The sequence below is a fragment of the Corvus hawaiiensis genome, chromosome 14, assembly GCF_020740725.1.
Source record: "Corvus hawaiiensis isolate bCorHaw1 chromosome 14, bCorHaw1.pri.cur, whole genome shotgun sequence".
Lineage (NCBI taxonomy): Eukaryota > Metazoa > Chordata > Aves > Passeriformes > Corvidae > Corvus > Corvus hawaiiensis.
In genome coordinates, this window is record NC_063226.1 from 19,330,291 (window position 1) to 19,352,345 (window position 22,055).

The window sequence follows — 22,055 nt, forward strand, 5'->3', positions numbered from 1 at the left end:
GCCTGCACCAACACCTCCAGCTGGTGATCTGGGAAGACACAGCCTTTCCAGAGGCACCCACCTGTTGGCACAGTCCTGCTGGGCTGGCATCAGAAACAGCATCAGCTTAGGGGAGCATTTGGTGTTGATCTGACACACGTTTCTCTCCTTGCAGCCTCTGTCCAGGTTCCCTGGGAGCGAGCCATTTCCCCCAACAAAGTGCCATACTACATCAAGTGAGTGTGTTCCCAGACACAGCCCGTGGTCTTCTCTGGCCTGGCAGGATCAGGAATTGGGGACCAATTGGGAGAGGGGGGCAGTGAACAGACTGGAGTGAGATCTCACCTCCAGTGAAGTGTGTCTTGCCCAGCCTGGCACAACCAGGCATTCCCTGCCTGCTGGGATGCCCAAGATGAGGGGAAACCGTGGCTGGAAGGAGAGGGGGCTGGCAGCAAGTGGGGATATCCTACTGTGGGCATCCTTCATGTTGCTGTGGCTGGGGAACGTGCTCAGTGGGATGCAGCAGTGTCTGCAGACAACTGAAATGCTCCCTCCTAGTGCTGGCCAGGTCCTTTTTTTAATCTCTCGTGGCAGCTTTTGTTTACCAGATTGACTCTTGGTCTCCATCTATTTTCCTTCCAGCCACCAGGCCCAGACAACGTGCTGGGACCACCCAAAGATGACAGAGTTGTACCAGACGCTGGGTAAGGAGGCTGTCACAGAACCATTGGAGTAGTATCTGCCTCTTTGCAGCATGGGGTGCACGTGGGATTCCCCCAGGCCACCTGCTCCCCTCTGTGGCACAGGGTCCCCCAAAGCAGGGGGGTGTGACCCCTGCCAGGCTCTGCTCCTCACCCTCCTGCACGTGCTCTGCTTCTGCTGGTGGGGCTGGGGTCTGGGCACTGCAACTGCTGCTTCCTGCCCTGGAGATAAGGATGTTGTCCCGTGGTTTTATTCTTGTTTTCCTGTGTCGCTGCAGCGGATTTGAACAACATCAAGTTCTCAGCTTATCGGACGGCCATGAAACTCCGGCGGGTGCAAAAAGCCCTTCGATGTGAGTGTGGGAAGGGTTTCCCTCCTGCTGGGTCTCCCTCAGTGAAGGCATTAAACTAACACAAGCTTTTATTAGCACATCAAAGGCAGGAGGCACCAGGGGACAGGTAGCTGAGGCGAGAAACCGGGAAGATCAGCCTGGGAAGCTGAGCAAATCCACCAGTCTGTGACAGTGCCTTTCTTTACAGGCTTGGGGTGGAAATGACTCAGGGGCAGGTGTTAGCCAAAGGGATCTGAGAACAAAGTGGTCCAGCTCAGAGTTACAAAGCTGTGGGATCAGGCAGGAGCTCACCAAGGAGCTCCAAAGGAGCATGGAGAAGGTGTGGATGTAAGTGAGAGATGAAACCAGCCTCACTGGCAGGGACAGAGAGGGCTTCACTGCTTAAAGAGCAGGGAGGGAGCCAACAAACCTGGCTTCTGCACTGTTGGTGAAAACTGGAGGATTAATAGCTGGGTTAATATGATACGACAGGAGTTCAAACATCTCTCCAAGAGGTAGCTGCTCCTTGGAAACTGCTGAGGAGCTTCTGGTGGAACTGGCAAGCAAGCAGATGGGAATCTGATAGATGCAGCATCCTTGGCTGCTCAGAGCTTTTGACAAAACCTCTCACCTAAGTCTCTGTCAAAAAATCCTGCAGCAGCAGCCTGAGGGAAATCCCCTTCCTGAATTAATTGTTCGTGAAGGGGAGAAGGTACAGCCAGGCAGCAGTGGGGTCCCAGGCAGTCCTGTGGAAGGGCTGGAGGAAGGCAATGAGCCAGGGTATGAGGAGGTTGGGTTCTCAAGGGAGTCGAGCCCTGGCTGTGGAGTATTTTCACGACACTGGTGATGAGGCTGCCCTGTACCCAGGGGCATTCAGGGATGAGGTAATGCAAATGGAAGAAAGCAGCAGCTGGCTTTTGGCCACCCTGTAAAAGTGTCCCTGCAGCAGCAGCAAGGTGGAGAGGAAACAAGGGTGAAGAGTAAAGGAGAGCCCTCCTGTGTGCTGCTTGTGCATCTTTGGTTGTGCATCTCTTGCATCTCACATGCTGTGCTGTCGCCTTCTTTCCAGCCCAGAAATGACTTGAATAAGTGCTCTTTATTCAAGATATACTTGAGAAAAGGGCAAGGAGGTTGCCAAGGCAGCTTTCCCATAATGAGAAGTTTGGTGGAGTGGCTGTGTAGGAAAGAGGCAGTGAGGGATAGATCAGAGCCATATGCAGTCGTGGGCAGTGTGGACACGAGGGTGGGCAGGAGCGATACTCCCTGGCACGGGAGCTGGGGCTTCCCAGTGCAAGTGTAGCAGCTTTGACAGGAGAAGGGAGGATTTTTCCACAGAGTGAAGTTACAGTGTGGAGAAGGCACACAATCCCTTGGTGAACATAAATGGTCTCAAAGATGGAAGGATTTTCAGGAAAGCAATATTGCTGGTTGCTAACACAGTAGCACATACAACCTGCAGCCATAGAAATCTGAAAGCTCACGGTGTCCTAGCCCTGTTTTGGATTTGTGCCTCAACTCCCTCACTCTGTCAGAGCTGGAGACAGGACTGATCCATCTCTGGGCAGCTGCTTGTGGGGTCTGTGTGGGTCTGTGCCCCCACACCTGCCCCACAGGGACCTGGCATGTGCAGAGAGGCCAGCACTGGGCTCTGCACAGAGCTTTCCATGGATAGCATTTTCACAGCTGTGGCTGGACATAGCAATGAGGAAAGAAGGTCACAGAGAATGGTGGCTCAAGGTGGAGATGTGGTATTTTGGGAGAGGTTTACAGGTGGGAGAAGAATTCTAGGAGCTGTGCCCATCCTGCCAGCATCTTTCCCAACACAGTGTGGGACTAACACTGCCCCAGGTTAGGACAGGGCTGCATCTCTCTCCTCTTGGCTCTCACCTCTGTAATTTCCTCCCTTTCCCTCTGATCCTTCTGCCCGTGCTTCCTGTGCAGTGGACATGGTCACCTTGGGCACAGCTTTGGAAATCTTCAATGAGCACGACCTGCAGCCCAGCGACCGGGCGATGGACGTGGTGGAGGTCATCCACTGCCTGACCGCCCTCTACGAGCGGCTGGAGGAGGAGCGGGGCATCCTGGTGAACGTGCCCCTCTGCGTGGACATGAGCCTCAACTGGCTGCTGAACGTCTTTGACAGGTACCTCTCCCTCAGTGTCCCCCGAGCTGTGGGGTTGCCATGCTTGGGAGGAAACCTCCGTGCTGCTCTTCCAGCTGGCACTGCTGCCGAAAGGTTCTGGCTGCTAGTGAGGGGGGGCTGCCTGGTGTGTGCTTGCCTTGATGACCCCCCTGCCAAAAAAAACCCACTCTGGAACATTTGCCAACCTGTGCAATGTCTCGTCCTGCAGCGGCCGCAGCGGGAAGATGAGGGCTCTCTCCTTCAAGACGGGCATTGCGTGTCTGTGCGGGACAGAGGTCAAGGAGAAGTTTCAATGTGAGTCCCTTGTCTTCCTCCCCCACAACCTGGTGAGAATTAACTTGGGGAAAACAGGAGTGGTTTTGTTTCCTGGCTTACACCTTCTTTGCCCAGGAAGAGCAAAGAAAGCTTTCCTGCAGTGACTAAGATGCTTGCATCATCACCTCTCCCTCCTTCTCCAGGCCTACGCCACCACCGAAATTAGGAGGTGTTTTTGTAGACTGACTGGTGCTGCAGTGATCTTGCTTGCATGGCACTGTAAGGAACAGTGCAGAGAAGGCACACAGGAAAGTTATCCAGTGCTTTCCAGAAGGAAAATACCAGGGAGCACATGGGTGTGGGGAAGTAGGTTTCAGGCACATTGCTTTCCTCACTGCATTTTAACCATGGAATGCTGTGGAGGGGAATATTGTGTAGCATAAGGAGCACCAAGGGGTTAAATAAAGGGATTGAGCTGATTCATAGAGGACAGGCTAGCTGTGGCTGTTAAATAAATGATGTATGTAGCCCCTGTCTGAAGAAGACTCTAAACTGGTTATTAGGACCTGGAAGGATACTGGTGAAGGTTATTTAATCATAGCTCAGTTTTTTCCTCTTATTTGAGCTCCCTGCTGGAGGCAGTCAGGGGGTCTCTGGTGTGACCCACACACTGCTCCCCCGTGCCTGCCTCCTGTTGGGGTGCTGGGGTGTCAGCTGCGCGTCTGCCCTGCCCGCAGATCTCTTCAGCCAAGTGGCGAACGCCGGGGGACTGTGTGACCAGCGGCACCTCGGCGTCCTGCTCCACGAGGCCATCCAGGTCCCGCGCCAGCTGGGGGAGGTGGCAGCGTTCGGGGGCAGCAACGTGGAGCCCAGCATCCGCAGCTGCTTCCGCTTCGTGAGTGTGGGGCCACGGCCCTCGCCCTGTCTGCAGCAGCCGTGCTGGGGACAGGCTCCTGAGGTGGCAGGGGACCTGCACCCCACCACGGCCGGGTCCCAGCTCTGAGCAGCCCCTTCCTCTCCCCTCCCCAGAGTAATGGGAAGTCTGCCATTGAGGCATCCCAGTTCCTGGAGTGGGCCAACCTGGAGCCACAGTCCATGGTGTGGCTGGCGGTGCTGCACCGGGTGACCATGGCCGAGCAGGTGAAGCACCAGACCAAGTGCTCCGTCTGCCGGCAGTGCCCCATCAAAGGGTTCAGGTAAGGGTTGTGATATGGGACCCTGGCCCCAAGGGGAGCGCGTGGTGTCCTGCAGGAAGGGCTGAGTTTGCTCTGTGCTCCTGGGGGAGCCTGGAGCTCTGCAGCCAGCAGTGTTTCAGGCAGGGCAGAGCAGCTGCCAGCTAAGGAGAAGGAGCAGGCTTCTTTTCTGGGGACTTCAGCCATCAGCACTGTGGGTTCACTGGGGTGTTAGAGCAACACAGGCCACCTCTGTCCCCTCCCACTGACCTCTTCTTGGGCTTTAAATACGTGTTTTTGATGACTTCCAGTGCATCTCTATGGCCTCTTGACCTCTCCAGGTATCGGAGCCTGAAGCAGTTCAATGTGGATATCTGCCAGACCTGCTTCCTCACCGGGCGAGCCAGCAAGGGCAACAAGCTGCACTACCCCATCATGGAGTACTACACCCCGGTATGGAGCTGGGCTGGGCTGGGACGGCCTGGCTCAGAGCAGGTCCCGTTGATGGCAGCAGCCTTGTGATATTTAGGCTGGTGCAGCCCCACAAGCGAAGCCCTTGTGTAGTTTCGTACCCTCTGCATGCTGGAGGCTGCCTGTGTCCCTGTTCTTCTGGGGCTCATGGTGAGCAGGATGCATGGTCCCCAATGCCCAGCTTGCCCTGTGCCAGGCCCCATGACTGACAGAGCTGCTGTGTGCCCTCCTTGCTTCCTCAGTTCTATCTTCTTCTTCCCCCATGGAGCTCATGCCCAGCCTGAGGGGTCTTTCCTGTGGGTACTGAGCTGTGGTCCCCCACTTTCCATTAAGCAGCACTTTTGTCATATTTGGGTCTCTGCAGACCACATCCAGTGAGAACATGAGAGACTTTGCCACGACACTGAAGAACAAGTTTCGGTCCAAGCAGTACTTCAGCAAGCACCCACAGAGGGGTTACCTGCCCGTCCAGTCTGTGCTCGAGGCTGACTTCTCTGAGACGTGAGTTGGCTGTGCCTTGGGTTTTGTCTTTGGGCCCAGAATGAGACATGAATTCTGTGGATGGAAGGAGCACCTCAGCTCATACAGGGCTCCTGGGGGAGGGCTGGAGGAGCACTTGCTCGGAGGGTGATACGACACCTTGTTCTCGAAGGAACAGAGATTTCAGCCTCCCTCTCCAGCCTGTCCCTGGCTCTTCTCAGCCCGGTGAGATGAGCCTCTCCCAAGCCCTGCTGACTAGTGTGCATCTCTTGCAGCCCAGCCTCCTCCCCGATGTTGCCACACGCCGACACACACTCCCGGATCGAGCACTTTGCCAGCAGGTACCACCACTGGGCTCTGCTGTCCTGCCTGGGCACAGAGCATGACCCTGATGGGTAGGGGGGGGCGGCTTTTGGGGCAGATGTATGGTCACAGACCCCTCCACCCTTCCCAGCACGCTGCAGGGCCAGGCAAACCTGCCTGGGACATGGCTGATGCTGTGTAAATTGGCAGCAAAGACCATGCCTTTGACAGCAGATGTCTCGGGGATGCAGCAGCCTCCGTGTACTGTCCTGCTCTCCCCAGTAGGAGCTGCTGGATATGATTCTCACCAGGCACATCCCTCGGTGTCTTGTTCTGCTCTGTCTGTGTCCTCACCAGAACTGTTTGCCAGCTTCCCACTGCTGCTGCCTTGTGGTTTGTGGTGTCTCTGCCCTCACCGTGTGGACCCAAGGAGTACAGGGAGCCTGTACTTGTAGCTCAGGCCCCTAGGCTGGAGCTGGAATTCTTACACCTCTTTCCTTTGCTTGTGAGAGAGGAGGCTGAGCCAACTGCACAGCAGCAGCTCTTTATTCCAGAGACTTACACCCAGCAGTGTATTTTGGTTTTTTAAAAGGCAAAACTCTTCAGAGCCTGTGCAGAGGGGCAGATTGGTGCAGGCCAGGTGGCAGACCCTGCCAGAGAGGAGTCTTGCAGGGGCTGCCCTAAGTAGGGTGCACTGAGCAGACATTCAGGGTGTCTCTGACTGTATTTCAACCTTCTTCTCTTCCCTCCAGGCTTGCAGAGATGGAAAGCCAGAACTGTTCCTTCTTCAGTGATAGCCTGTCCCCTGATGACAGCCTGTGAGTTCTGTCTCCTTTCCTTTCTCCTCACCTCCTGATGAGTCAGGGCTCCTGTGGCTCTATCCACGCCTAGCCAGGGTACAGAAATGCTTTCCTTCCCAGTCCCATTGAGTGAGAGGCTCTCGGGCACCCCCAGCTACCAGGGATGCTGAGCCCCTTCTGAGCTCCAGGCCTGGAGCAGCCAGAAGGTGCTCCCCTTTGAAACTGCCTCCCTCTGTGCTGTCCTTCCCCAAGGGCACACAAATCCCATGATTTCCCTAATTAAGGTGTTTCTCCACCTGCTGGAACAGGGACGAGGACCAGTACCTGCTGCGCCATTCCAGCCCTATCACCGACAGAGAGCCTGGGGGCAGCCAGCAGGTTCCAGGAAGCCTCAACATGGATGACAAGGGAGAGCTAGAGCGAGTGCTGGCTCACTTAGAGGATGAAAACAGGTAGAGACAGGGGCAACTCTGAAAGTGGGGGTTATAGCCTGAGAGGGGAGAAGGGACTGGAGAAGCCTTGTGGAGCTCAGAGTGGAGCCAGGGGATGCAGCTGGGTCTGGAGGAGGGGATTGCAGATGCTGAGAGGGAAGGTTTGGAGTGTGTCTAAGCTGACCACTAAAACTCAGTGAGGGTGTGCTCTCCAAGGAAGGGAGATAACTCTGTTCTCCCAAAATGTTTCTTCCCACATCCCCAGAACCTGTTCCCCTCCTGAGTCCCAAACTAGTTGAAGTGACCCCAGGGCACTCTGTCTTTCTTGTCCCTGAGCCCCTCATGAGCAGTGGTAGTGCTGCTCTGGACCACATGGGGTGAGGCTCTAGGCAGGGCAGATCAGCTCAGGAGGAGGTGATGCTTTCCCTGCCCTTGTTTTCAGCCCCTTGGGAAGTGGTTGCATACCTGTGAACTCCCTGAGCGGGGTAAAACCACAGACAGGCCACTCTGCAGTGCAGCATCCTGGCCCTTAAGCTTCACAAATGGCAAAGTTTAGTCTGAGTCATGGGCCATCCCCAGTGTGCAGCTCCCGGGTGTTTCCAGCAGTCTCTAGGAAGGATTGTGGGGATGCTGACCTGGGCTGTCCCGCAGGATCCTCCAGGGAGAGCTGAGACGTTTGAAATGGCAGCATGATGAGGCAGTGGAGTCCCCAACCTTGGCTACAGGCTCTCCCGAATCAGTGCAAGACCCACGTAACGACGAGCTCCTGGCAGAAGCACGAATCCTCCGGCAGCACAAGAGCCGCCTGGAGACACGGATGCAGATCCTGGAGGACCACAACAAGCAGCTGGAGTCACAGCTGCACAGGCTGAGGGAGCTGCTGCTGCAGGTATGCTCAGAGCAAAGATCTGGAACCTTGGGGTGGGCTTTGTCACAGCAGAGCTGGGACAATGGCACAAAGGGGATAGGTGGAACAGGGGAAGCCAAGGACAGAGGATCATGGCAACCTCCTCACAACAACTCTTCTCACTCCAGCCTCCAGCAGAGTCAGAAGGCAATGGTTCAGCAGCCTCTTCCTTGGCTTCATCTCCACATCAGTCAGAAGGCAGCCAGGCAAAGGAGAAAGAGCACAACACCCCTGACACTGAAACTGCAGGTGAGATTTGGGCTGAGCTCCTGGCCCTTCTCCCTTGTTTCCATGCTGCCCACACCCTGCCATCCTGCAGAGATGCTGGCAGCCAGGCGGATGTCCAGAGAGCCTTTTCATACCCACCTGCCCTCTCTCCCACTGCAGATGAGGTGGAAGCCAAAACCCAGGAAGTCAGCATGTGCCTGGAAGACATAATGGAGAAGCTGCGGAGCACCTTCCCCAACTCTCGAGGTACTTGAGTGAAATCCTCCTCTCCCGCTTCTTACTGCTCCCTCAGGTGAGGTTTTCCCCACAGAGCCCTGCCCCGATCCCAGCTTCCCTGCCACAGCTGATGACCTGTAGTGCTTCAGCCAAGAGCTTTGCTGCTGCAGTGCTGCTGGGATGGGTGCGTGGCCTGGGAACGGAGGAGGAGGAGGAGGCTTCACAGCTGCAAGGAGAGGTGATCAGAGCTGCCAAGAGCACAGACCAAACAGATCCCTGTGATGAGCTGCAAGGCAGCCTCCTGCCCTGCTCAGGACCTGCACCCTGTGCATCCTGCATCCTGCACTATGAGGATGGACAGACCTGCCAGCACCCACCTGCAGCAACAGCTTTGAGCCACCTCCTGGCTTCATCCCTGTCCAGACCCCTCTGCAGGAGAGGTCGAGGCCCCAGCTGCCCGGTGAGATGGAAGCAATGGTGCAAACCCTCCTGGCTGCTCGTGGACGGCTCTTCCCAGCAGGGATGGAGACTGGGGGATGTGTGTGTGTGGATGGCACTCCACTCACTCAGTGGGTTTTGCTGTGGGTCATTCTCCTCTTTCCCTCTGTGCTCCAGTCCAGGAGCAGCACTTGGTCTCTTGCCCAGGCTGCCAGAGGGAGACATTGCTTGGTGCCAGCACTAACATGAGGTCTGCCCATGCAGACTCTTGCCCACTTTCTGCCATCCCTGAGCAGGATCCTCCTGGCTCTGCAGCAGCCCCCTTCTAACCAGGTGGCTCTGGATCCTATTTTCCTGACCTGTCTATTTCTCTTTCAGGTATGACCTCCCTTATCTAACACCTCCTGTGAGCCAGAGGCTTTTCCTAACCAGCTACTTGGCTGCTTTCCTCCCCCTGTCTCCCTGCCATGCTCCCTGTGCTGCAGCAGACCTCACACAGACTCCCTCCGAGCTGGTGGTGCAGGATGCTTGCCAGCTCCAGAAGATCTCAGGGGAACATGGGTCACGCAGGAGTGGGACTGTGGGCTCCCCAGGAGGCTGGTTTGGTCACTCAGCCACAGTGTCCAAGCCTGGGTGGGATGGTTCAGAAGAAGCAACTGAAGCCATGAAAACTGCCTGTCTCCCCTGGCAGCCACAGGCTGCTGCCTTTGCTTGCAGCCCTCAGGGGATGCTGAGCTCAGCATCCCACTCTTCATTTGTGCCCAGGAGCCTCCAGGTTTATGGGCACCAAAACACTCCTGGAGCCACACAATTTTTAAAATAACTCTTTATAACAGTAAGCAGCTGCCAGCCTTACGGTTTGAGCTCTGCCACCCAAGGCTCTGCAGCCAGCCAGGCACATACCACCAGGAGAGAGTCTGTGAGGTTTATGGAGTAGGGATTGAGTCCATGTTAGAGCTTCAGCCCAGCTAGTAGCCTTATATTGAGAGGGTCTTTATAACAGAGCCTTATTGTTGTTTAATTTGCATATATTTCTATATATTATATATATATATATACTGTACTTAAATACTCTCATGGGCTCACTCTATTAAACTCTAATACCTTAAGTGTAGCTGCCCTTCACTTTAAGACCAGCCCAACTCCTGCTCCCAGGGGAACCAGCACCTTCCCTGTTGCTGGTGTTGCCTTGCAGGGCAGCTGTGAGGGAGCTCAATGAGGGCTGGACCCACAGCAGGTACTTCGTGGTTTCCTGGGGATCCGTGCCTTTGCCATGGCGCAGAGAGCCTGTCCTGCACTGACCCAGCTCCATCCCTGGGCAGGGAGGGGTTTCTCCAGCCATACTCCAGCCCCGCGGCCACCTTGGTCAGATGCAAGTGCATGGCAGTGTGGGTGGGCAGCAGGACAGGCAGGGCATCTCCTTGCTACCCCCAGGGAGCAGCTGCCCTGCTGCTGTCCCCAGCTTTGGGTTGAGCTGGGGGCCTGGAGGCCCTCGTTGAAAGCGGGTCAGTCCCACGGGGCAGTGCAGGGAGGCTGTTCTGCCTCCGGCAGGGCAGCTTGGGGGTGGTGGCTCCTGGTCCCCAGGGGTCCCTCAGGCTGGCTGTCTTGTGCTGTGTTATGTCGAGAAAGAGGCAGAGTCAGGTGCTGCAGGGTAACCCAGAGCAGGGGCTGAGATGGCCCTGGTGCTCTGGGGCCAGAGGCTGTGGAAAGACGAGAGGCTTGAGCCCTCGGGGCAGGGCAGGGCTGCACACTGGGGTGAAATACCCGACCTAAGCAGGGCTTGCAAGGATAGAGCCAGGGCTGTTGTTGCTGGCTGGGACAGGATTCGGGGCTGAGCTGTCCAGGGAAGTTGTGGCCAGGGCTGAGTGTCAGGCCCAGGGCTGTGGGCTTGGCTTTGGGGTGTTGGCAGAGGTGAGGAGCAGTGCCCACACCAAGAACAAGGCGGTGTGAGCCTTACAGCCAGGGGTATTCAGTGTGTAGGGCTCCAGTGTCTACTGGCAGCAGCGTGGGTGGCTGTCCTTGCTCTCCGCTGTCCCGGCCAGGTGAGTGGCAGGAGGGCAGTGCGGTGGCATTAGGGTGGCTTTGGGCATGCTGTGTCAGGCTGTGGGTCAGAGGGCCCACAGGCCAGCCTGTGAGACCCAGCTGGACCCCTCTGTTATCCCAGGGGCAAGATGGGAACAAGCGTGGGGAGCAGCAGAGTGAGGTTTGGCCTGAGAGTGTGGTCAGGAGTATCCAGCCTGGGGGGGAGCTGGAGGAAGAAAAAGGGCAGGATGAGGAGCTGCTGGCCCCAGAGCCAGGTGTGGGGAGCAGAGGGGGCCAGGTTGGGTGCTTGGGCTGTGTTTGGGAGCTAGGATGTGTCAGGGAGGGGAGCAGGCTGGTTAATGCTCTGGTAACCATGTACTGTGGTGCTGCTGTCCTCACTGCTTTGTGGCATCTCTGATCTGGAAAGAGAATAAATTTGTATTTATACTGAGACCTGCATCAGTGCTCTGGCCTCTTCTATCTGTGCATCTCGGCTGGGTCAGCTCCCGTTGCTGTGCCATCCCGGCACTGCTCCTGCAGGGCTGCTGGGACACAGCCTGCACTGTCACCCTGGCTGTCCACACCACTTGAGGCAGAACAGAAGCTGTGAGCAGAGCCCCAGGATCCCCAGACACACGTGTGTCCCCCAACCACCATCTTCATCCTCTTCCAGCAAGGTCTGCCCAGGCCATGTGGCAGCCTGAGGAGTGGGACAAGGGCTGTGTGGGGACAATCTCTCTTTGTCACCCAGGAGCTTTTGCTGTAGGAAACCCTTCAGTCCCAGGCAGGATGTAGATGGCAGTGGGATGCTGGGCAGGCAAGGCAGTCCTCTCCCTCCTTTCTCTCTGGAGTTCCATTAAGTTTTCAGTGCCCAGAGGTGCCTGGGTGCCTCAGTCCCAAGTGCTGCCCATGTTCACTGTGGCACAATGAGGGATTCAGATGAAGAATAGTTCAGGGTAAGGCCAGGGGCTCTCGGGTCCTCTCCACTGCCCAGACTTGGCTGATAGTGAAGCCTGCCCAGGACAGACACTTTTTGGGCTGGACCTGCTCTCACCCCTCCCTGGAAGGGCTGGCACTGCTGGGAAAAGGCCTGTCACAGTGCCACTGCAGGGAAGTCTGGGGACACTCATGCAGGAGAGATTCAGGAGCTTAAGGGGGGTGGCATGCAGCCTCCTTAATCACCCCTCTCAAGAGCAGCACCAGCTGCCCCATCCTTGTGCCACGGGCTCCAGGGCAAGGCGGGAGGTGTGGAATGTCATCAGGGAAGCTGGTCACGTTCAGGAACAAATCCAGCCCATGGTGCCAGGGAAGAGCTTTTATTTCTCAGCCAGCAAAGCTCGGTGGCGCCCAGCTGAAAGGCGCTGGAGCCGGGGAGTCGGGGCAGGGGTGCGGCGGGCGCTGCCGCACAGTGGGGCTGGTGGGCCAGGCGGTGGAAGGGTGAGGACAGCATTGTTCCCGTGTCACTGCCCGGCCAGTCCCCAGCCCCGGGGCTCCTTCTCAGGGTACAGGAGCCCTGCTGGCTGTGCTGTGCCTTTTTGTCAGTGGCCTGGCAGTTGTTTCCCCAAGCAGGGGTGACTGACCCTGCTCAGGGCTGGTCATGGCCCTGCTCTTTGCTGCGTTGCTCCAGGGGTGCAGCACCCCCTTCTCTGGCTGTTATGGGGCAGGAGGGTATTTCTGCCCCTCCACCCAGCTCCTCATCTTCCCCAGAGGTGAAGCTCTCTGGTGGGATGTTGCCTTCCCCAGAATTTTCTTGTCCACTGCCTGCTCCTTGCTCCCTGCAGCTCACCTCTTCAAGACCCTCCCCAGACGTTTTATCCTCCAGCCCTGGGGGCCCCTCAGCTGAACCCAGCCCCTCGCTGGGAGCCCCCAGCTCTGGGGTTCTCTTTGGCTGAGCCTGGGCCTCATTCCCTGTGCCAGCTCCCTCTGCTCCACTGGCTCCTTGCTCCAAGCCCTGCACTAGCCCTGCTGCCTTTGTCTCCCCTGTTGTCCCACATTGCCCTGCTTCAGGCTTTCCCAGTTTTGCTGGTAGACTCTCTTTCTCTTTGTCCTTCTCCACTTTCCCTTTTGCTACTGCCTCGTCCTTTTCCTCGTCCTTTTCCTCGTCCTTTTCCTCGTCCTTTTCCACTTCTTCACCCTCTTTTAATTTCTCATCTTCTTCCTCTGCCCCCCTCTCCACCTTTTCCTCTTTGCTCTCCTCTTTTTCTTCCTTTTCTTCCTCCTCTTCTTCCTCTTCCCTCTCTTCCTCTTCCTCACCTTCCTCCTCTGTTCCCAGGCTCTCTGACTTTGCCCCACAGGTGCCCAGGTTTACTTCTTCCCCCACTGCTGTCCGATCCCTCCCTTCCACCTCTTCTCCCACAGGCTCTCCCCGGGCTTCTCCTCCTGGTGCTGCCCCTTCACCCCCAGCCCTGGGGGTCCCTTGTTCTGCTTCCAGAGCCCCTGGTTGTCCTGTTACTTCAGTCTCAGCATCCTGCTCCCCCTGCCCAGGGCTGTCCCGGACCCCAGCCTCACCCTGAGGTGCCCCATCACCCACCTCCCTGCTCTCCTGCCCCTCACGGGCCTTCAGACCCTGGGACGACTGGAAGAGGCCCTGGTAGCGCTTCCGATCCTCCACGTGCTTCTTCCTCATCCTCTCCCCCAGCTGTTTCAGCTCCTTCTTCACTGCAGCCGCCATGGAGGGGTCGAGGTGAGCCACGCGCTGGAAGTCCTCCCGTGCCTCCCGCTCGTTCCAGACAGCAGCGTGGGCCTTCGCCCGCTTGAAATAGGCCTTGGCGTTGTCTGCCAGGGGAGAAGAGCCCCCAGCGGGGGTCCTGCAGCTCAGGGCCACTAGCCACAGGAGCTGGAGATCCTGGGGACCAGGGGACATGAAGCGCACGGGGCAGTGGGGTGTGGGGTGGACACACTTGTAAGGAGGGCAGGGAGACCTGGGCTATGCACTGCCACTGCAGGCAGGAGGGCACAGGGAGGGCAGGGATCATCGTGGAAAGGGGCAGTACGGTGTGGTGGGCTGGGGAAACCAAGGACATGAGCAGTGTCATGGGCAGGGTGAACTGGGACGTGGGGATCCAGGTGACATAGGTACTATCACAGGCAGAGGGACACGGGATGAGCATTGTCACGGATGGGGGATTCAGAGGATGGAGTCCCTGGGAGCCTTGGGGACAGCAGGGGTTGGGATGCAGGGCACAGGTACCATTGTGCTTCTGGAGAAGCTCCGTGGTGTGCTCCAGCACCTCGTAGTACTCGCCGAGCTCCATCTGGCACTGGCAGTAGTTGAGCACCAGCGGCGTGACCAGGCTCTCCAGCTTCAGCCAGCCATCCTCCCACGGCTTCTCCTGCCCCGCGAGCAACACAGGGCCCTTCATGGCTGTGTCCACCCCATCCCAGGCACCCAAGGCACACAGGGAAGCGCTGTGAGGGGTGACCCAGGCAGGGCTGGGGAGGTGTTGGTCCTGCTCACCTTGGCCTGGAGGTTCCTGAGGCAGATGACAGCCTCCTGGTACTTGGCCGCCGCCTGCGCGAACTCCCTGCGCAGGACGAGGCGGTTGCCCTCACTGTGCAGCACAGGCACTGCTGCCAGCTTCTCCTCCTTGCTCATGGCCCAGGTGTCCCGTTTGTACGCCGAGGGGTCCTCCACCTGCGCGGGCAGGAGGAGCTCTGAGTGGCCTGTCCCAGCTCTTCCCGCTCTGGCAGCCATCCCCGCCATCCCCCTTACCCGGAACAGCTCCATGATGAAGATGAGAGGCTGTGGTGTCCGCTGCAGCTCGTCCAGGTCATCGTAGCCCGTGCTGTGGTAGTCAAACATGTTGCCCATGCCACAGCGGTGCTTCTGGCCTTCCAGGGGGTCCCGTCCCTCCGCGATCCTCCGCATGCCCCTGGAGACCAGGGCATACATGCCTGTGTGCTGCAAGGAGAGGGAGCACCCCGCTCAGCCCTGGGGGGCCATCTGCACCCCCTTGTCTGGGGCAGCCCCCCTGGTGCTGAGGCCAAGTGACATCCCATGTTTGCACCAGACAAGGTCAGAGCATCTCTGGGAAGCATGGTGCTGTGCCCTTGCTCTGCAGGAAGGGGGGGAGTGGGCATCTATGGGCCCCTCACTCACAATGATGTCACACCAGAACTCTGCCACCTCCCCAATCCTCATGGAGCTGAGCAGCGTCTCCCAGATCTCCAGCTTGAACATCTTGCCCACGATGATCTCCATGGGCATGCCAGCTTCCCGGCTGTCATCGATCACTGTCCGCTCAAAGTCATCCTTCAGCGTCTGGAAGTGGAAGGTGAACTGCCCCAGAGAGAGCCCAGTGGTCAGAGTCCCCTCAGTAGCTACGATGACCTCAGCTGTGGGGTGAAGCCTGCTCCCAGCACTGTGCTGGTCTGACTGGCAGCTCTCCCCCCACAGCAGGAGATTGTGCCTCTTGCCCACTTAAGACAGCCAGCAGATGGTTGAATCTCTTAACATCCATCTATGCTATGTCTTGCTTCTCCCTGTGGCTTCCCCTTTATAAGCCAGAGGGTGCTCTCGGAGTGTGCACCAGGACCTGGTGGAACCCAGAGTGCTCAAAGGCTGGGGAATCTCCCAGGAGCAACCCTTTGGCACATCCCACTCCTCCTTGGCACATGGCAGGAAAGACAGATTTCAGCAACCCACTGGGGCTGCTGAGCTCTAACGGCGCCGTGGGGAGGAGATGTCACAGGCCCCGTGCAAGGTGAGGCCGTGGGCACTGCCAGCTGTCACTGTGAGAAGCGTGGCTGCCTGTGCCCAAACCAGCCCCTCCTGCACACGTGTTGTGAGGGCTCTCACTGTTCCCCAGACCTGGAGCTGGGCTTGTGCACGATGGGCAGGGATGCCAGACCCACTCCCTCTCCCAGGGCTCTGGAGGAACAACCACCCAGACAATTTACCTTGCTCCCATCCTGCAACTTTGGCAGCTCCCCTTGGCCTCCGTGCAGAATCTTCTTTTTGACCCCTTCCACATTCAGCAGGTAGGTTTCCTCCATGGCTGCTCACAGATCACACACACCCCAGCACGCTCTGGCCCTGCTACAGCTCCACGTCTTCCTTAGGTGTCTCTTCACTATCTGGACATACACATCATCTTCCAAGGCCTCTGCTGACCTTTTCCTTTCTGTGCTGGGGCAGAGCCTTCTTCCTCTGCCCTTGGGTTGTGAGAGGGGTGTCCCCCCTAGGACACACTCACTGAAGCCCCCGGTGTCCTCTGTTGCTTTCTGTAACCGCCCTTCTAATCCTCTTCCCACCCTGTCAGGTTAATCTGGGATTTGCCTGCATAGTCTCTGAGGAATTACAGGAACTCCCTGATCAGGAGGGCCTTGTTCCTCCCACTGAGTGACAGCACTTTTAACCCAGCTCCACCAAGAGCACTTTGGGGAAGGAGCCCAGCGGTGCCCCAGCAAAGGCGCCCAGGCATGGCTCCCTGCCAGGGGCTGGGTGGTTGGGAGACCACAAAGGAACAGACCAGGGTTGAAAAGGAAACTTTATTGAGTTTGGTTTGCAGATATAAGCATTCTTCAAACACAGGAACAAACTCCTACCAGGCCACAGCCCATCAAGCCCCAGGCTCAGTAAGATGCAGAAACCAGCACCGTGCTGTCCCGGGGAGGCCAGTGCTGACTATTTACAGTAAATCTGTTGTTTTGGCTGCTCTCGTAGCCATAGTCCAATTCTTTAGCTCCACCAGCCAAACCCAGCACAGTGGATGTGAAATCAGCTCTGGACATGGACCCTCTACCACTGCTCAGCAGCACATCTGGCAGCAGAAGTGTGTGATAAAGCAAAGACTTCAGCATGGCAGGCCACCACCACTTCCAGCTCTGCTCACAAAGACCCAGGCCCACTCCTCACTTCTCCATGAGGGACTCCAGCTGCTCCTGCAGGGATGCCATCTGGGAAAAGAGAGTGATATGTTACAGTAAGGCACATCTGGGACTCTGGGCAGCCCCAGGACTTTTGTGCTCCTGCACATCTTCTACCCACACCAGTGGCTGCTCTGTCTGTGCATTGCCTGGAGCTGTGCTTGGGCTCCTCTGGGACAGAATTGGCACTGCCCACAGAGATCTGAGAGTGAGAACCTCCTGCCTTGGTACCTGGCTGGAACAGAGCTGCCCAGGCAGGGAATGTGCCACAACCCTACAGCCACTGCCCTCCTGGTACATGAGTGCTGACAGGTTTGTGTGTCATGCTTTACCCCAGGCAGCAATCTTGGCAGCTCTGGACCGCTGACTGGACATGTTTTGGCTCCTCCAGAAGGAAGGCTGCAGTCAATCCTACTCCTTGTATCTCCTTCTGCCTTGGGAAGCTCCATGCAACTACAGATGAGGTACAACCCCACCTGACCTGTACCACTGGAGCTCACAGCAGCTGCTGTGGCAGAAGATTCGGGGAACTCTGTCAGGCCATGCCTAGAACAGTGTCGTTCCCCACCACCTCCCACTCCCCTGTGGGAGTTTCCTCACCTGCTGTTTCTCACGCTCTTCCTGCTGCTTGAACTCATCCAGCACGGCCTGGAGACGGGTCTGCAGAGACAAACACGGAGACCACAGTTACCAGTGTGTTCTCAACAGAATGGGTGCTGCTACGTGTCAAACGGTGCTTTGACAACCACCCCCTCATCTCCTCCAGTTTCACAGATTGCTTTGCCTCCATGGGGAGATGCTGCAGTGTGCATGGCCACACCACAGCTATTTTTAACCCAGCAGGCAAAGCCTCCTGGCTTCTCCAAATCAGCCTGCTGGATCTAATGGCGAGCCAGTGTTAAGCAGGTTTGGAGAGACCCTGGGAGAGCTCTCACCTTGAGGGCAAGGTTCTCCACTTTCATGATGAGATCTTCCTGGCGCTTCCTCCTGTCTTGAGTTTCCTGGAGTTTACTTTTCAGGTTGTCAATCTGTTTCTGGATGCCCATGGCTGGAAGGGAGAGTGAGCTCAGAGCCAGAGCAGCAGCAGAGCTGGGAAGCACAGCCTGCCTGGCATCCCAACAATTCTGCCATGCTCTGCTGGTCACTCACCGATCTGGTTGGACCCCTCATTCTCCTGCTGCTGCCCATCAGACTCATTCAGCTTGTCCTGCAGTTGTCTCTCCAAGTCTTCCTCAGTGTCCATGATGTTCAGGTCTTCATCATCGTGATGATCCCTCTCATCTTCATCCTCGCTGCTGCTGCTGATATCATTAAATATCTCCCGCAGTTCATCATGTTCTATGTGGGGGCAAAAGAGATAAAACACAGCTGATGACCTGCCAGCGCCCTTTGCTTGCCAGGAACCACATCTAGAAATAAAACAGCCTTCCCCACTGCACCTGAGGAGCCATGGCCTTGCTTATGCCCTGACATCCCTGGGGAGGAGATGTCCAGGCTGGTGAGTGAACCATGGTTGTCCACTTCTTTTGTTTCGTCTTCAGCAATGACTTCCCAGCCTGATAGCAAGAACAGGTGAGTCAAGGGAAAAAGAGGAACATGGAAGATGCAGTGTGATGGAAGAGGCTAAAAGTGGCAGATCACTGCCACTCCAACCAGTCTGGCCTTGTACCTATAGATACCCAGGATGAAACATCCCAGATCTCTTTTTTGACGACTTCTCCTCTACTATTTCAGTTCCTGCTCAGTACAACAGTACAGCCCATAAGAAAGGCAACCTTGATGAAACAATAAGCTTTGAACAAGGCAAAGATGAAGCTCCAAAACTTCAGTGCCTCTTGTGAGTTTATCTCCCAGTGTCCCACACCCACACAAAGCTCAACTTGTTCTTTCCAGAACCCCCAGGTCACACACATGTCCTGTCCTACTCTTGAGCTTTTTTCCCACTAAAAGGATACGGACACTGACAGCTTCAGCATCCGTGCTCAGGAGACGCTTCACCTCTTTTTCCACATCAGGAGACTCGATATACTGGGCCAGAGAGGGGAAAGAGAACAGAGACACTGTTAAACACCTTGTGCATGCTGCTGGTGCTGGCCAACTCCAAGCCTCCACCTCTGGATAGAGCACTGTTTCAAGGCTTTCTGATCTTCTGCTTTCTGCTCAGCATTTGCTCATATTTAACTGTGAAGTAATTTATGCACCCCCCAAAAAAAACCCCATCTTTTTTGTACCTTGGTAGGTTGAGTGCTCTCACTTTTCTGCTTATACTACTTATTTCATAAGACTTTCTGTGTGTATGCAGAAAGTCCTTGAGGTGTTGACGGTCAACTCAGCTCAACTCCTTCCCATCCCACTCAAAAGAAGGCTTAATTTTTTCACTTTTAAATTAGTCAGGAATTTTACTGCAGTGATATCAAATCTCTCCTGTGGGCTACAAGTGTCTCAAGTAATTTGTTTCCCAAATGTCATGCAGAATCACACTCAATCCTGTCCTCAGAAACTGCAAAGGACAGAAGAACAAGTCTTCCCAGCCTCAGGGTGCTGCATCTCCCCAACACCTTGCCTGGCTTGTGCATATGCAGAGAGACAATCTCTGAGCTCCATCTGTTGTCACTCCCCCAGCTGAAGTGACAGTGGTACTATTTGGGGAAGGGAAGGGGCCCTGCATAAAGAGAAGATTTAAGCTGGGAAAGCAGGAATGAGTGAAGCCTCATTTCCATGTGAGTCTTCCTTCCTTTCTCCTCTATGAGCAGGAACAGATGTGCTGTGGCAAGGCAGCCACAGGAATGAGGTCCAGCAGTACTCTGGAAGATTTTCCTCTCAGGAGCATCTTGGAAAATACAGAGGAAGCACCCACAGAAGTGTTTAAATCTACTACCCTCCCCTCACCCTCATCTCAGGCAAGGAAACGTGAACAAATACTAAGAAAACACATGGCTTCTGGACCAGTCACAGTTACAGCTCTAATGTCTCTGCCTTCCTATCCCTTGGGTATTTCATCTACATCTGTGGGAGAAGCAACTCACCTTCTTCTTAGCTGTCTTCCGGAATCGCCGCTTCCGTACATTTTTCAGGGGAAGAGTGACTGTGATAGAGGGAACAGATTTCATGTGTCAGGCAGATGGCTCAGTGAGAGAAGCACGTGTCAGAAGGGAGAAGATCCCTTCAGCAACAGAGAGAGCCCTGGAAAGGAGCAGCAGCACAGCCAGTACCTGGCAGCTGTGAGCACCCTGCTCAGATGCAGGATACTGGGGTGGAGGGGCTTGGCACAGCCTCTACTCACTGCCATGGTTCCATATGAATTTCTTCTCTCTGTCCTTGTCCTTCTTCTTGTTTGCCTTGGGGTCAGTGCTCACGGTTTGCTCTTCCAAAGGTGGGTAGAGATCACCATCCACAGTGCAAACGAGCATCTGGAATCCCCACACAAAGGAACAGTGACTGCCCACTGAATGCTGTGAGCCAAAGGGATTCAGGGGCTCAGGGTGTGGGAGACACACCCCCAGCTCAGCTGGACACAGCAGCAGTTAAGCTGTCACAAGGACAATCACACTTCACACTTTAGGAATGAGGTGTCTAAACACCAAGTGGAATGGGGAATTTTAAACTGCTAATACTGTGAGATACAGGAATAATGTATACACCCATGTTATAATGGGTGTCCAGTTGCCAACGTGTACAAGGGTTTTCCTGGAGAGGAGAGCAACAAATTAAGCTGTTTGTGCAGGAGAGAAGGACAGCTCCTACCTGGCAAATATCTGCTGTCTTGTAGAAGGTTTTCTTGTCAATGGTTTTTAAGCTCTCGATGATGCAGGGCAGATCCACCAGCTTGGCTGCCAGTGGCACCCGGTCCACACGGACAATCCCATGGCGCCCGTCCGCTGGGGAGAGCAGGGGACAGGTCAGTGCTGTGGCTCAACAGCCACCCTGGGCAATACAGCCCTGGGCAGCAGAACTTCACAGGACAACACGTACAAGTGGCACAGCTTCACCTGTGGACAGGCAGAGGTGCCTGGACCAGATGCCCTGGTCCTGCTCACTCACCGTGCAGTTCAATGGTGAGCCTGTCCTTCAGGTTGACATTCCCGGACTGGACTGCTCGCCGTACGGTGGAGGCATATTCCTGAGAAGGGAATTCTTCAGGAGCGGGTGTGCTTCCTCCAAGAATTACCAAAGGCTTCTGCCCAACCTACCCAGCTTTAAACATCTGCCATCCACATGCTGGACAGCAGCTGCAAGAGCCACAGTGAACTGCATCCTCCTCCCAACACCACCTGTGGCTCTGCTATGCCCGGTGCTCTCCATACCCCTGGCACGACACAGCTGTGACAGTGGTGCGGGGTCCCTGACAGAGACACCTGCCAGAGCTCCACAGCACTGTGGGGAGTTACAGCTCCCCTCACCAAGCCCTTGTGGTCTCAGCAGGGCACAGTCTCACAGAATCCCAGAATAACCGGGGTTGGAAGAAGAGATCATCCAGTCCAACCCCCCTGGCAAGGCAGGGTCACCCAGAGCAGGTGACACAAGAAGGTGTCCAGGTGGGTTTGGGATGTCTCCAGGGAGGGAGATTCCATAACCTCCCTGGCCAGTTTCAGCGCTCTGCCACTCTCAGTGGAAAGAAGTTCTTCCTCATATTGAGGTGGAACTTCTTGTGCTTTAGTTTATCATCCTGTCGCTGGGCGCCAAAGAGTCTCAGCTTTAAGCACCTAACAAACAGCAACAAGCGCAGTTACAGCCACAGCAACTAAAGAGCCGGTACTTGTTAAAGTTCTACCTTTACAGAAATGCCCTCCCAAATCCTCTCGTTGTCTCTGAGCCTCCTGCTCTGCGTGTCAGGAGCACTTCTCTAGGGGACGCCGTGGAAAATCCGTTCACAAGGGTGGGAATGGGCTACCCAGGCCTCAAAACACCCAGCCTGTTTCCACATCCCTTCCCAGCCCCGCAGCTTCCCCACTGCCTGGTTAACCCCTCCCGCAGCCGGTGCTGGCCGGCAGGCCGGGCTGGGCTCGGTGTAACTCGATGAGGGATGAGAGGGATGAGAGGGATGAGGGGGATGAGGGGGATGAGGGGGATGAGGGACCGAGCTCTTACCGGCGGCAGCCGCAGCACGAACTGGCTCTCGAGCTCGTGCGGAGCATCGTCCTTGCCCTTGCTCATCCCGCCTCCTCCAGCTCTGCCAGCAACACGCGCTTACCTCGCCCTCGGCAAGGCTCCTGCACGGAGACCCCAGCTCAGGACGGCTGCCAGAGCCTCCCCCAGCCCCGCTCCCGTTCCCAGTCCCGTTCCCAGCCCCGCTCCAGCCCCGCCCGCCC

The 22,055-nt window shown here is 56.3% G+C and overlaps 3 protein-coding genes across 7 annotated transcripts in view; 1 reads left to right on the forward strand and 2 right to left on the reverse strand.

The window, feature by feature from the left end:
• DRP2 (dystrophin related protein 2) overlaps positions 1–11,331 on the forward strand; it is a 29,353-nt gene extending 18,022 nt beyond the window's left edge. For 3 of the 4 annotated variants that reach the window (XM_048319053.1, XM_048319052.1, XM_048319055.1), the window contains 16 exons: positions 155–215; positions 622–683; positions 959–1,033; positions 2,954–3,155; positions 3,364–3,449; positions 4,148–4,305; positions 4,440–4,606; positions 4,924–5,035; positions 5,418–5,554; positions 5,809–5,874; positions 6,589–6,654; positions 6,945–7,088; positions 7,719–7,956; positions 8,103–8,223; positions 8,362–8,448; positions 9,235–11,331. In XM_048319053.1, the coding sequence (XP_048175010.1) occupies positions 155–215; positions 622–683; positions 959–1,033; positions 2,954–3,155; positions 3,364–3,449; positions 4,148–4,305; positions 4,440–4,606; positions 4,924–5,035; positions 5,418–5,554; positions 5,809–5,874; positions 6,589–6,654; positions 6,945–7,088; positions 7,719–7,956; positions 8,103–8,223; positions 8,362–8,448; positions 9,235–9,254 (1,802 nt within the window). In that variant the 3' untranslated portion in view covers positions 9,255–11,331. Of the gene's footprint in view, positions 1–154; positions 216–621; positions 684–958; positions 1,034–2,953; positions 3,156–3,363; positions 3,450–4,147; positions 4,306–4,439; positions 4,607–4,923; positions 5,036–5,417; positions 5,555–5,808; positions 5,875–6,588; positions 6,655–6,944; positions 7,089–7,718; positions 7,957–8,102; positions 8,224–8,361; positions 8,495–8,588; positions 8,680–9,234 lie in introns of those variants that run through there. The other variant, XM_048319054.1, reaches the window with a different exon arrangement.
• Positions 11,332–12,178: 847 nt separating this feature from the next.
• LOC125333473 (aryl-hydrocarbon-interacting protein-like 1) lies at positions 12,179–16,114 on the reverse strand. Of its 2 annotated transcripts, none has more exons than XM_048319376.1 (6): positions 15,778–16,114; positions 14,978–15,139; positions 14,591–14,779; positions 14,336–14,512; positions 14,069–14,210; positions 12,179–13,653 (listed from the first exon to the last, which is right to left on the reverse strand). In XM_048319376.1, exons 1-6 carry the CDS (start codon positions 15,871–15,873, stop codon positions 12,464–12,466), a joined length of 1,956 nt encoding a protein of 651 aa, XP_048175333.1. In that variant the 5' UTR covers positions 15,874–16,114; the 3' UTR covers positions 12,179–12,463. The 2 variants fall into 2 exon arrangements, with proteins under 2 accessions (XP_048175333.1, XP_048175332.1); XM_048319375.1 differs by having other exon boundaries at positions 14,978–15,157.
• A 240-nt stretch (positions 16,115–16,354) lies between these two features.
• On the reverse strand, positions 16,355–22,031 carry TAF7L (TATA-box binding protein associated factor 7 like). The gene is made up of 11 exons (XM_048318845.1): positions 21,835–22,031; positions 20,788–20,866; positions 20,491–20,624; positions 20,030–20,156; positions 19,773–19,831; positions 18,702–18,774; positions 18,186–18,302; positions 17,896–18,084; positions 17,682–17,794; positions 17,347–17,406; positions 16,355–16,776 (listed from the first exon to the last, which is right to left on the reverse strand). Exons 1-11 carry the CDS (start codon positions 21,898–21,900, stop codon positions 16,732–16,734), a joined length of 1,062 nt encoding a protein of 353 aa, XP_048174802.1. The 5' UTR covers positions 21,901–22,031; the 3' UTR covers positions 16,355–16,731.
• Between the last annotated feature and the right edge of the window lie 24 nt (positions 22,032–22,055).

What these genes read in the sequence shown, in the direction of transcription:
- TAF7L (XM_048318845.1), bottom strand. Translation starts at nt 21,900, where the DNA reads ATGAGCAAGGGCAAGGACGATGCTCCGCACGAGCTCGAGAGCCAGTTC. An exon ending in TCGTGCTGCGGCTGCCGCCG is followed by an intron (nt 20,867 to 21,834) that starts GTAAGAGCTCGG and finishes TTCCCTTCTCAG; the next exon opens with GAATATGCCTCCACCGTACG. An exon ending in TGGAGAACCTTGCCCTCAAG is followed by an intron (nt 17,407 to 17,681) that starts GTGAGAGCTCTC and finishes TTGTCTCTGCAG; the next exon opens with ACCCGTCTCCAGGCCGTGCT.
- LOC125333473 (XM_048319375.1), bottom strand. Translation starts at nt 15,873, where the DNA reads ATGGAGGAAACCTACCTGCTGAATGTGGAAGGGGTCAAAAAGAAGATT. An exon ending in TCAGGAACCTCCAGGCCAAG is followed by an intron (nt 14,211 to 14,335) that starts GTGAGCAGGACC and finishes CTCGCGGGGCAG; the next exon opens with GAGAAGCCGTGGGAGGATGG. An exon ending in GCTTCTCCAGAAGCACAATG is followed by an intron (nt 13,654 to 14,068) that starts GTACCTGTGCCC and finishes CTCCCCTGGCAG; the next exon opens with ACAACGCCAAGGCCTATTTC.